This window comes from Trichoplusia ni, chromosome 7 (assembly GCF_003590095.1).
Source record: "Trichoplusia ni isolate ovarian cell line Hi5 chromosome 7, tn1, whole genome shotgun sequence".
Classification (NCBI taxonomy): Eukaryota; Metazoa; Arthropoda; class Insecta; order Lepidoptera; family Noctuidae; genus Trichoplusia; species Trichoplusia ni.
Genome location: NC_039484.1, coordinates 12268300 through 12282445, shown reverse-complemented (window position 1 = coordinate 12282445; position 14146 = coordinate 12268300). Strand labels below are relative to the sequence as shown.

General features: G+C 33.5%; 1 protein-coding gene across 1 annotated transcript; it reads left to right on the top strand.

Moving 5' to 3' along the window:
- Positions 1–85: 85 nt before the first annotated feature.
- On the top strand, positions 86–10128 carry LOC113495823 (4-coumarate--CoA ligase 1-like). Its single transcript, XM_026874788.1, has 9 exons — positions 86–464; positions 1016–1239; positions 2602–2812; positions 3417–3773; positions 4096–4281; positions 4675–4793; positions 8083–8247; positions 8674–8844; positions 9438–10128. Exons 2-9 carry the CDS (start codon positions 1033–1035, stop codon positions 9726–9728), a joined length of 1707 nt encoding a protein of 568 aa, XP_026730589.1. The 5' UTR covers positions 86–464; positions 1016–1032; the 3' UTR covers positions 9729–10128.
- The last annotated feature ends 4018 nt before the right edge of the window (positions 10129–14146 follow it).

The window sequence follows — 14146 nt, the reverse complement described above, 5'->3', positions numbered from 1 at the left end:
TTTAATTTCATTTGATGGAACTAATTTAGTATGTTTTTACTGCAAAATAGCACACCGAAATTTTTTTACGTGAAACGAAACGGTGACCAGCTGTTTATGACGTTCTTTTGTCAAATGAAGTAAGTAAACTAGAACATTAGTATCAATATGACCTCTCTTTCCATCTCACAAGATTTGCGTAGATACTAGCGCCATAATAGTTTTTGTTTACTAACTTTGAAATCGTTTCACCTATTCATATATGAAAACAAAGTGAAAGCCACAAACTTGATGTCTAGTCGTTGTTTCAAAGTCCAAGGACATGAAGATTAATTTAAAGAACGGAGTTTTCAATCAACGAATTAAATAATTCATGTACGGACGTGCGGTGACGGGAGGTGTCTTAGCTTCTTAAAAAGATATTTTTGAACTATATTTTCGTGTACCTACTGCCGCCGACAGTCGATTGTTTATAAACTACAAAGGTAAAGTTATGTATTAAAAGGAGGAATTACATAGCTGCTTTTTATTAATTAATATAATTTATTCGACCCAATTCAAGTCGGTACTGATAAGATAGATGAAACTTAAATATTTCTAAGATCATTTAGAAGGTTATGTTAAATCTGTGTCATATATATTATACCGCGGCACAGTTAATACAAGCAGGTCAATTTTAAATTTAAATAATCAACTTTCATCCTTGTGCCTGAATAACAATACAATACAATACAAATCTACTTTATTGCACATCAAAGAAAACATTTGATACAGTAAAATAACATGTAAAATGTACAAATTGGCGGTGTTATCGCTACTCGGCGATCTCAAATATTTTTCTCAATGGCTAGCCAAAATTTAAGTTAATCAGTGTAGTAATTTAATCAGTGTTCTGTAGAAAAATATATTAAGTCTGTATTTTTTAAATCTGTTTTTATTTATAGCAGCGTAAAAAATAGCATAACATTAAGTATCATTAAAATTTTATTGTTTCACAGCTTCTGTTTACAGGCCATTAAAATATTATATGTTTCAGAATATACAACGTAAACCATGTCCAGTGCAGTTCGGAGTAATGTGCTAAAAGTATTGAAGAAAAACAAAAATGGATTCTTGTCTGTGGCTGTCCGACAAAAGAGTTTGGCGGGCTCTGAAAAAAATATTCTGACCTCTGTGTTCAAGGACCTACCACCTACTACAAATACTGTGAATGACTTTGTGTGGCAGAATCTAGAGAGATGGCCTGACAAGACTGCTACGGTAAGATACATTTCTTTTGCTATATTATGCATAGTGGTTCCGGTTGAGATGTCCTTCTTTATTCAAATGCTTATTTTATGATAAGATTCATAACCACTGAAAAGTATCATATACTTATATCTGCGTGCTATCTGTGTCTTTAAATTCATTATTAATAGCTTAAGCTAAAGCTATTATAATAAGGTAATAATATATTTTGTGTTTAACCTAATACCACTAATTATCATAGCCAGTTTGTAATATTAAAGATAAAATTAAATTTATTTGTTTACTTACCAACTCTTCTAAATTGTTTATTGAAATATATTTTTTTTCTACCTATGAATAGCTATACATATCCACTTTATTTTATAGTAACACTCAGTAACAGAATTTTCGAACAGAATGTTAAATGAAGGTGCAAATAATATAATATGCAATAATGTGATGAGCTAATCATAGTTCTGTTTGGTTGAGCGGTTCTTTATTTGCACACTTATCTTTTTGTCTATAATAAAGTAATCAGGTTTCCAAGGTACTTACTGAAAACAATTTGGTTTAGTGAGATTAGCATCCTGATTTGATAGTCCTATCAGTTAATGACATGGGATAAAAATTGTGATAAATAGACTAAATATGTAAACAGTTCAAGGCCAAAATATTAGATCACTATAAAGAAGTAGAATACTTATTTTATCTTCTTTTTCTTTCTGTTTTCCATTATATTTGTTAAAGTTAGCAATGTTAATGCACGCAATTCCTCACGCTCTGTTTAAGCAGCCGTTTTAAATTTCGTTCTAATCTTAAATCAGTACATCAACATGTCCTGTTCATGCTGTGCTTAAAAAACATTCAAATTTCAATAATCTTGTAAATAACACATTCTTCCCATCCTAGTTCGTTCCTTGTGGTCCCATGTCTAGGGAAAAGTATTTTTTTTTTGTTTTCATAACTTAGTTAACTAACTTTAGCCCTTGCTGAAGATATGTCAGATTGTTGCACAAACGCCTCAGGGCTACCGCCCAACCCGTTTAGGGATTGTTTTCGCTCTGGCAAAAAGCCTTGCTATTAGTGTATGTAAATTGGATGGTCGGAATTAAATTCAATAATACTTAGTACCTACACACAACAATTTATAAATATCTCAAAAATAAATATATAGATAAGAGATCTTGCTTGTAAAATACTGGTAGGGAGGTTCCATAAAAGTATTTTTAGTGACCGCAACCAAAAAAATAAGGAAAATGAATTTTCGGATGTAAATATACTTGCTAAAATTCGTTAGCATTAAATTGACTAAGTTGTTTTTGTCAAAATTCATGTACCCATATCAAATTTGCTATTATTTAAGGCAAATAATCATAAGGATAAAACCTGTTTTAGGTATGTGCAGTAACAGGCCGCGGTTATACGTACGCTCAAACTCATAGGATGTCCATAGCATTTGCTGCGTCTCTACGATCGAAGCTGAAATTGCAAAATGATGATAAGGTTGCCATAATCCTGCCTAATATCCCGGAGTATGCTTGCACGATATTGGGAGTACTGCAGGCTGGCTGTGTGGCTAGTATGATGAATCCTGTTTATACAGTAGGTAAGTGCCTAAACTGTCAGCAGCTGTAGTAATCGCCACACTCCAAGACGTCCAGTCAACAGTTTTGAGTTGATGAATATGATCTTTCTATCTATCTCTTTTCGAATATTTGTTCGTGCGTTTCTCGTATCACAGATTTTGTGTTTTGGAAGGCAGGTATTAATTTAGGTCCTACGCTCGATATCTATTCGGTCGTGTCGGATTGCTGACCCATTAGGCTATGAGGGCAAGAGACCAGAGTGTCGAGATCCTGAGATCCTGTGTAGGTATTTGGTTCCCTGCGACACTAGGCATGGTGGGTGACATCAATCAGGGCATTAATATCAAAAACAATCACAAAAACAAAATGCTTAATCATTATTATTAAAATATAAATCGTTTACATCCATTTATGTAAAGTTGACGTCATTTAAATTTTATACATAATTCATTCGACCATAATTTGTAGCTAATTGTCTGAAAGCGCATTGTTTATTTCGCTGCTTACATAAATTATATTAAATACATTTGATTAATTTATTATATTTTTGTAAATCATACTCATAATCTTCCCAAGACCTTGTCGTCACAATACAATACTCATTTAACATAAAATCTATTTCAGACGAACTGAAACGCCAAATACAGCTAATTAAATGCAAAGCTGTTGTTGCATCAAATATTTCGTATGCGAACATTAAACAAGCATTAAGCGAGCTTCAGATGGACATACCAATAGTTCTCGTAGAAAATGAAGGACTCCCTGAAGGCACAATACGATTTGCCGAGTTTGCAGAAGACTTTAACCTGGATACGGACTGTTTGAAGGCTGTGCGAAGGGGTCCTAAAGATCTGGCAATTTTGCCGTTTTCCAGTGGAACTACAGGGTTTCCTAAGGCTGTGGCGCTCACCCATGCGAGTGTATTAGCCATGAATCAGCAAATTATTGATCCGGAGATTGTTGTCTGTAAGGAGACTACTGGTAAGTCTATACACGTTTTGTTCGGTACTTCTTAGAATCTGGTACGTATTCTGAAAAAGAAATAATCAAAAATCTCCGTGAAAATTAACCATAGAGTGAAAAGATTTTCTGAGAGCTGAATAAATATTTTATACAGGTCCTAGAATATGATCAGAATTTCTAATATCCATCGCCTGGGGTATCCAACATTTATTGTGGTAAATCCACACTGCACCCTTTCTTGGACGATTCAAAATGGTTCTTTTGCAATTCTGATTAGATAAAAAAATAATATATAACCATTTAATATCACCGGCCATAAAACGTTTTTTTTTTATCCTAGCAACAAACCAGGCGGTGTTGCCAGCTATCCTACCATTCTTCCACATCTTCGGTTTTAACTCGCTCATGTTAAGTCAAATGACGCAGGGAGCTAAGATGGTCACGTTGCCATACTTCAAGCCAGAGCTGTTTCTCAAGACTCTCGTACAACACAAGGCTGAAGTGTTGTTCTTGGTACCTCCTATGGGTAAGATTGTAAATGATTTTACTGCGATAGGCGAAGAATTTTGATCGTTTTTATTTGTCATTATATTTGTTACTTCTTACCGCTTAAACAGGTGGTGATCTTGATAAAATTATTTTTGGAAGTAGCTGACAACTTATGTAAACGCATAGGCCACTAATTACCATGTCGAAAAGCGGCAATAATACTGTAAAATAGTGCAATATTATAATCATTTTACGAGGATATAACTTAGCTGTGCTTCTGAGAGAATAGCGATAAAGCAAGAATTTATTTGCGGCTATTAAATGACTAATAAATTGTCACCTGACTTAGCAGACAAGCCTTAAAACCTTATTCATACGTTTTATATTCTTTCTCTATGACTACTAAGGTAAATCTCCTGAATTTTTACAGTGGTATTCCTTGGAAAGCACCCAGCGGTTACGCCTAAGCACTTGGAGTCAGTGTACGGGATCATCAGTGGCGCGGCTCCAATTTCCGCTCAGGATGCTGAAGCCATCGTCGCTAAAAATGTAAGCAAATGTTTTTTTTTAAACTCTAATGTATTCGTGGATCACACAAATGCTTGTCCTGCGCGGGGATCGAGCCCGCGACACGATGATTGGGTTTGGCCTGGTGACCTCAACCACTTGGTTATCCGTGCTTCAATGTGGTTATTAGTGGATTGACAGACTGATTCTTACATTATATGAAAGCAAACATGGCTTTGGCAAAAATATTTGTGATTTACAAGTAATGATATCCTTGGTTTAAGGTCATCATTGGCCCGTTTATGAACAGCCGGTCTTTGTAAATTTTAGTACTATTATATTTATATGTTTAACCTACCTATACTATGATAACTGTCTATTTACATTCTTACTAATCATCAATAATCCGTAATGTTTTTCAAAAGTCATTTTGGACTTTGATTTCGAAACAATAGATTACGTTTTAAATAAGTCTTTGAGTGAACAAATAATACACAGATTAAATTAAATATCTGATTTTCGATCGAAGTCCAAACTCCATTAAGACGTGACCCTTCATGTAACGATTAAATGTTTTTAAGAGATTATTTTTTTTTGTTTTGAAAGAAATACCAATATTATGAGCTACGGCAGTTTGTTTGACTGTTAATACCTATGTAATAAGTACTTCAGTTGATATGAGCGTTTTGTTTACGTTTTGCTCTTTGTCTTTACTCTACAAATAATTTTACTAGCCCTGTTTGTTTTAGACTTCAAGGGTCTGTCGCGTTTCATACCTGGACCCCAATTCCGCTACTAACAATGACCTTAGAAATAATTGCAATTATGGGAAATTCAGGGGCGGAACAGTTTCGGTCAATGCAATGAATATACAATTACTGTATTGGCACAATGCTTAGGAAAATAGGAAAAGTGTCAAATTAAATCCTGTTGCTATACATTCATCGGCCATAGTTAATAGCGGAATTGGGGCCCTGTCTTTTTGACATCGAATACATGTAAATAGGTTTCTAAACTCCTTTGCGTTAAACGTAAAGTAAAGTCGTAATTACTAACTACATTTTTCTAGAGTCATTTTTGTAATTGCTCTTAAAATTACCCGATTCAATATAATATTGCAATCATCAGTATCATATAGTTATCTTTATGATCGACGGATCGTAAAATGCATTATCATTATAATATACTCGATCAAATGATAGTACCTTGTAGATAGTATAGAAGCCCGAATCAACGAAAACAAGACGGGGTTTTGAAAATAATTTACAGCTAGAGCGGCGTGTCAACCAAGGCTGACAAATCTTAAACAACGACTCTCACTCTAAGAAAATTATTCAAACAAGTATTTATCATACAACATATAATTTGTGGAACATACTGTCTTACGCGGGAATCGAACTCACGACAAGTCGCGCATAGTGGGTTTGGCGTGTTGTTATACCGCTCGGCTATCCGTGTAGTCTGATTAGTCCTAAAGTTAAAATAATTCATTTGTTTATTTTTATTCATTCAAGTTTAGTAATTGTATTTCATATTTAGACTCTGACTAAATTATCTACAAATGTGACCTATTTTAAATCTAACTGATAAACAAATTACTATAAGTTATTATTGCATTTATATATGTTAATAATTACGTAATGAAATTTTAATGAATGATTGTTGTATATTTAAATTAGAAAGCATTATTTTATTACTTTTGGACGTCAGGTTCGTCAACCTAATGACTCGTTTGACCGGAACGATTAAAGTATTGTCTTCTTAACTGGTTGTAATTGATAAATTGCTATCTTACTAAACAGACATGTATATCTCTTGAGGATTAAGATCTTGTTTTGTCAGAATTCTATGTATGTTGCGTTTCGACTGTAAAAGTTTCCATCCGACTATGTACTATATTTATAAATGATCATGCAGGTACTATTTATGCGGTTTTATCAAATATTTGCATCTACTCTTTACTTTATGTTGTTACAAGATATAAAGCAAACGCACTGCAATGTAGTGTCTGCAAATATCGTAGACTATTTAGATGAATTAAATTATTGTAGATATTTAAAATTATATGAGTCAGCTTGGAAGCCAGTCAGTATACTGGTCGTCTCTCGTCGTCTCTCTTTCATAATTTCTTGAGTTGGTTGGATCTGGTCTCATATAATTTTCTACTAGGACTCTCGCCTGAAACTGTAGAAATACGAAATGTAACAGAACATATTGAGTCTTATTTATTCCTTTCATACTAATAGATATAGATTAGTTGTTAGAGACAAAGGACTCAAAACGTTGTTTATCATAACTTACATTAAATAAAACGGTAAAGAAATAAATCTTTAAAATAAAGTAGTATTCAGATCGTTTGAGGCGTGCAACAAACAACTTAATATTGAGTATAGATGGACATACGGCTACAATCTAATTCTATGTATTGAATGACTGCAAACAGTCGCCAGATCTCAAAACTTGAAGTACAATTATTTCAAACATTTCTATCACGATTGATATATTGTAAGAATAACACCTCCACTCATCTATACAACCAGGGGTTATGATAAGGATAAGGTTATTGATTGATAACGAATATAATGCCATTTTATTCAGATACTAAACCATTGTCAACAGATATTTATCACTTTTGTACTTGATAATTGTATTAACCCACGATTAGTTGATAATGAATGCGTTGTCATTACAATTACTCAATTCTATTTCTTATTTTAATCAGCGTTAACCTTTACCGGAATATAATCCACTGTCAAGGTACTGGATTAGTTACTGAATAGGATCTACAATAAAATTATTTAAATAAGTGGTTGGTATGTATGTTCATGTATTAGAATTAAAGGTTTTGTTTCGCACAAGTTGGTCGATCTCAGGTTAAGCTTCGCTTAATACGTTCGTTCCAAAGATGAGTGACTATTCATGTTATTCTAGTTCCTACTTGTTTCGCATAAAACGTTAAATTATGGGTCCCAGCTGTTAGTAGATCTTTGACTGACTTTACGGGTATTTAAAAGCTAGAAAAGTCTGGCAAACAGACTTAGTAAAGGGTATCGAGTTGCCCAAGTAACTGGGTTGGACAGGTCAGAGAGGCAATTTCAAATGAAACACTCAGACTTTGCTGCATGCGGTTACACTGGAAGGGAACAACATAGCTGGGAAAATGGCTGGCTGGCTTGGGTGATGATGAATCTATAATGTTTTAACTCAATGAATAGATCCGAAAGTTTTAAGTTCCTTTTTCGTTTAGACAGCTTAATATCAAGCTTCAAAATAAAATTACCCGTACCAAAAAAAATACCACATTAACACACTCTCAAAATATTGTTTCCAGAAAGCAATTAACTTCCGTCAAGGCTATGGACTTACGGAGACAAACGGGGGAATATCTGTTGGCAGGAACGACGATCACAATCATGCGTCAGTCGGCCATGTGTTCCCTAGCAGCAAAGTGAAGATTGCTGACCTACAGACACAAGAGGCTTTGGGGCCTGGTCAGGTACGAGAAGCTTTTATCGAATGTAGCTATAGAGATATCTTCTAAAAATACTTAGGTCAGGAGGTGTGGGACATAATAAAGCTCCCCACTTCTTCACTACAAAAAACACTTTATCTCAGTAGTTATGTGTTAACCAAATGAAGAAAGAATATTTTGTCATCTTAATAACCCACTAAACAATATTATGAAGTCTTTTATTGACAAGTAGTCCAGTAGTGTTTTGCAAGGATCAACAATAAATATACATATAAACGTGACCTCATGCATAAGTAATAGAAAAAAGACCTTTTCCTGTAGAAAGATTAGTCTTAAAGCAAACTTGTAGCTGGCTTATGGACAAACAATCCTGTTTTTTCCTTATAAAAGATTCTTAAAACGTTTCTAAGTGACATCAGTTCTAAAATTAACCAAAAACTTATTTATCAGGAGGGTGAAATCTGGTACCGTGGACCAAACGTCATGAATGGCTACTATGAAAACGAGGAAGCTACCAAAGAGGTTATGACTGAAGATGGATGGTACAAGACCGGTGATATAGGGCGATATGATGACAAGAAGTATTTATATGTTACTGATAGGCTCAAGGAACTTATCAAGGTAAGGAGAGGTCCATGAAACCTAAAGTATGCCGTAATATCGAAAGTATCCGGGTAGCCTTATGGCAGATGTATAGATTTTTATGCACTATGTGCAGGTTAGATAACAAAGCAATGTAACTTTTTAGAGATAAAAATTCACGATATAGGAAAACGTCGTGAGGAAAGCTCGATTCCAAATATTCAAATCTGAAATCGCCAACCCGCAGTGAGCTAGCGTGGTGATCAACACTCAAGCCTTCCCTGTATGGGGGCTCTGTGACCAGCAACTTACATTGGGACGTAAATATTCTGGTCATATATTTTTATGTTTATCCTAAAAAAAAAAACGTTTTAAGTATCAAATCATCAATGCCACTAAAAAAAATGTTACTCGAAAATGCTGGTTTTTGCCATCGTTCGAATTTGGATACGAATACACACACGGACTGCTCCTGGCTAAGTGTGTATATGGTTTCGCACTCAAAGGGTAAAAGGGAACCCTATTACTGAGATTAGGTGATCGGTTTTTATTTCAACTTTCACATTGATTTCCTTCAGCTTCATTATTTGTCCCAACTCTTTAGAATATAATTGTTAAAATGCGATTTCCAGGTGAAAGGTTTCCAAGTCCCCCCAGCGGAACTAGAAATGGTACTACGAACCCATCCGAAAGTTCTAGACTGTGCCGTCCTAGGCATCCCTGATGAAATATCAGGAGAGCTGCCTAAAGCCTTCGTGGTCACTCAGCAAGGACAAACGTTGAAGGACGACGAAATACTAGACTACGTCAACAGTAAAGTAGCAGTCTTCAAGAAGATCAAAGAAGTACAGTTTGTAAAGGAAATCCCGAAAAGCGCAGCGGGTAAGATTTTGAGAAAGAATTTAAAAGAAATGTATTGTTAGTTACATCGTTGTATATATGACTTGATTATTGTTTTGGTGTTGGTTTATGCAACTGTAGATACATTTATGATCATGAGAGCATATTTCATAGATAAGTCAGTATTCGTGTATGTCAACTCACTCAAGGGAGGGGCGAGGCAACCGTGACACAAGTGTTTATAATCACTATAATTATTAACATATAATGTCACTTTGTTAGACTCTAAATCAAAACATTTTTCTCAACGCGAGAAATTGCTAACATAATTGCAATTTCATTGTCTTAATTTGGTTGTAAAGATCAAGATTATTTGGAAGTATGGATTTTGCTCACTTGTTCATAAAAGTGCATAAGCCAATTACCTTATCGTAGCTTTTAAGTATTACCAGACAGTAAGATTAGTTAGTATAAGTTTTGCATTCGGTGGCAGTAATTTAAAGTCAGCTAACTGTAGATAGAAGTAGATACTTGCATTTAATGCTGCATGTTTTATATTTTGTATATACCATTGTATATTTCCAGGAAATTGCTAACAGACAATAATTTTTGTAGTCATTAAGAGAAAGTTGTTGAATGCTTGTATTAGGAATGTAACGTCAATTTATGTACGTCATTTAAATGGTTGCCAGTTCTGTGAGCCATTTCTGAGGATTTCGAAAAACACATTTAGTTTACCAAGTAGACTTGTTCCAGCTTATTTCTGCCTAAGTTAAATTAGTTATCGTTTTTTGAAAACATACATTTTAACTTAACTGCTACTCTTAATTGTTAAACAATATTTTTAGATTGATACGTTACGTATTTTGAGTACCGTATCAAGTTTAACTTAAGTCTTACATATCAAACTTTTCTAATATTTTAAAATACTGTCTCAAAAATATTATTAGATAATAATATGATATTATTAAAAAACGCAATGCAATGCAATATTAGTTTTTGACCAGTTTATTTGATGGTATTTAGTTATAAATCTAAGTTAAGACTTCTTTTGTTTAAATTTTTGGTTTTAGACTGTTATTTATTAACATTGTTATAAATTTTATTATTAATTTGTATGTCAAATATTATGCTTTTTAGTAGATTTTTTATGAAAATATTTCTTATATTTGTATTTATATACAATATCTTATTATACAAACGTTGAAATACGAAATAAATTCGATGAAAATATTTTTATAAATCATTTATATCTTATTGTATTATACTTACATATATCTAGTCTGTATAAATGTTGACCTTGTTACATATAGTTATTGTCTTCATAAAATGAAGATTATTTTATATAAATACATATAAAACTAAAGTTTATAAGTTTCACTCAATTGAATTATGATGGTCTAATGTCGAATATAGGCTACACTTATACAATCGTGGCCAAGCAGGTTAATAGGTCATTTATTACAATAGCCTTATATATTATATTTCACACCTAATATTAGTTTATATAACGGTCGTCGATGATTCCTGATAGATGCCCCATCAATTTCAACCCCGTTTTTAGACATTCACTTTTCTTGTTTGTTTGTCGCTCCGGTTGAATTTTTGCAACTCAATTTTGAAGCACTTCCCGATAAGCAGGCTGAAATTTTAGGGGAGCTTCAAACCCGATGAAAATGCAATTTACAACCATAAAATGACTAAACCGATTTTGCTAAATTTTGAATAAACTGACATATAATACCTATAAACGTGGCCTCTGCATGTTGGACCTGTGTCCCCGTGTACGACTTTTAAAAGGTCCAAGTCTCTTCTCATGAACTTATCACATGAAAAGAGATACAAATAATAATTATTATATCAATTCCATGGTAAGGCCTTGTCTATACGTGAAGTCTAACTATGGCAAAGACAATATTTTTTGTCAGTTTGATAACGTTTGTTCTGTCGAGCATTTGAAGATACACGATTGATATTAATTCAAGTAGTTTATTTAAAATCAAATCGTATATAATTATGCATTTGAACTTATTTTTATAAGAATATATTAATTCTATTGTTATACAATATTGTTACAATTATTTGTTAATCGATTTATTAAATGTATGTTTTAATGTTTTTTTATTTTTATTTCGAGAAGTCAGTGTAGCGCATTGTATCATAATATCTACATTTGGTATTCTGCAGTACAGTCTATCTACCTTGTCACCCAGTATCGGTTGTAGAAAGCACTCAAAAATACTAAAATTTGCAGCTTTATTGCAATATGTAGGAAACTAGGTACAAACAAACATTCAAATGGACAACTCTGTAGTAAAATAAAGTTTATGAAATTATGGGACCAGAGGCGGACCTTGCATGTGCTATGAGAAATTTCGGCTTATGGTACCTAGTCAATGCCTATATCTCCCATGTCTATTAGACTTGGAGCAACAACTATACAATCTTATAGATAGCTTTGCTTTTAACCACTCGACCTTCACAATCGCAGACATCTTGAAACTCGTCAATACTCGTACTCTAATGAGTTTGTTTATTGTTATTGACTTGCAAATCAGTTTATTTTCTACATACTACGTCTGTTGAAAACCAGTTGACTTTTTTCTATTAGATGTAAATTCGTCGCGACAAAACAGTTTACTATTATTAGACTAGCATTCGAATGTGGTATCGAAGAGGTCGTATTTAAATGGTTTGCTAAATGGCAAATATATATATTTTTAATCTTTATCAGAACTTGTAGAACATCTAAATAATAAAGAATTCTAGATTTCACGCGTGGCTTATTTTAGCTGTAGCTATATATTAGCTGATTATAATTTTTCAAAAAGTAACCATCGTCAATTTCGCCTTCTGGTAAAAAAATGCAATATAAATGACTTTTCATTTTGAAGATACAGCTAATTCACACTTGCACAAAAATACTAATAACGTTCTTCTAATTACTAATATTGTTGTTGTTATAAATGATGTGTATACCTGTAATAGGCATACATACTAGTAATGTAATTTTGTCATGTATCTTTTATATCTTCTCTGTATGCATTGCTGTTGGTGTACCTAATAAATAAATAAATTCAAAAATGGAAGCACAAAATAATAAATAACCGACTAACGTTCAAATTATATAAAGGATACATCGTTGGTGGCTGATTAAAGTCGTGTGGCCTTGGTTTCCAAAGACCATAGAAAATAATATCAAATATTAAAAAATAGTACCTACCTAAATGCTACTGATTTCTAGACGTATAATATTCCATCAGGTGTTAGGTATAGAAAGAGCAAAATAAATGGAGTTAGTGTTTTTAGAACGGTATAAAAATATCATTTTTTATGGGTTGAACATTACTAGAATCTTAATGGACCCCGGTACGTCATCCGAATAATTATCAGGTTACATCGATTTCGTCTGCGTTGACTGCGAAATGACGTTGTGTCTGTATCCGTAACAAACTTTGCTAGACAACATAAATATCTAATCACAAGTAGTCAATTGTTTTTTAATATACGGTTAATAAGAATAATAATAGATAAAAGATAGAAATAAAGAATAGATAGGTATTTGGCCTATCTATTCTTTCATCGGTGTATAGTGAGCACTTATAAAGTCTAATTATTCGCAGAAAACGGATAAAGCATTATTTTGAATAGTCATAAACTTCAAGCCCTTTCAATTCAGGTGTGCCCAGTTAGTCCAGTATTACCTATTGTGCTATAGGAAGGTAACAGAGTAACGGCCTTGTACACATTCCGTATCACAGGCCATTGAACTTTGCGCTTTCGCGAACTATTTTCAACCATCCCGCCTACCACTATATCTTATTGTAAAACTATCGCTGTTGTGGAAAAGAGACGCTGCTATATGTCATGTATCGCTCTGTCTTACTTCTACATATGTGTTAATCTTAGTGCAAGATACAGTGGTAGGCTCCCAGCTCTTGTTTATAACGGATCTAGTATGTTCGGTGTTTGTGGGTGTGTCCACTATATGTGGCTATGTAAACTTTTCTCGGGAACAGAAACGTGTTGATGCTCTTTTTTATGCGATTTAATTTGTACGTCTACTAAAGATATTTTTATCCCGACACTTCATTGGACTTTGGAATCGCACATCTAGTGCTATTTTTTTTGCAAGACTCGTCTTCGTTCCCGTGTTATTTCGAGGCGTGTCTATATTGACACGCTTTTTTCGAGGTTTTGTATGATCAATTCTTAACCCGGAAAGAGTCTTGCTCCTGTAATGGGACGTAACTAGGCTGGTATTTTATATGACTTTTCTCCCGCAGTTTTTTTAAACGGAACTAGATGTTTATGTACAAATATTGTGACCTTCGTCTCTTAAAAGCTCGAAATTGTTACTTGAAGGCTGTAAATGACTGGCATTAGGCCTTGAGATACAATACCGTTCAAAGTAAACAAGTGCCTAACAAGTGCCTAATAGGTAGACTTTTAGGTAATTTATCATTTACTTGCCAGTAAAAGTGCTTAATATGTCATAATA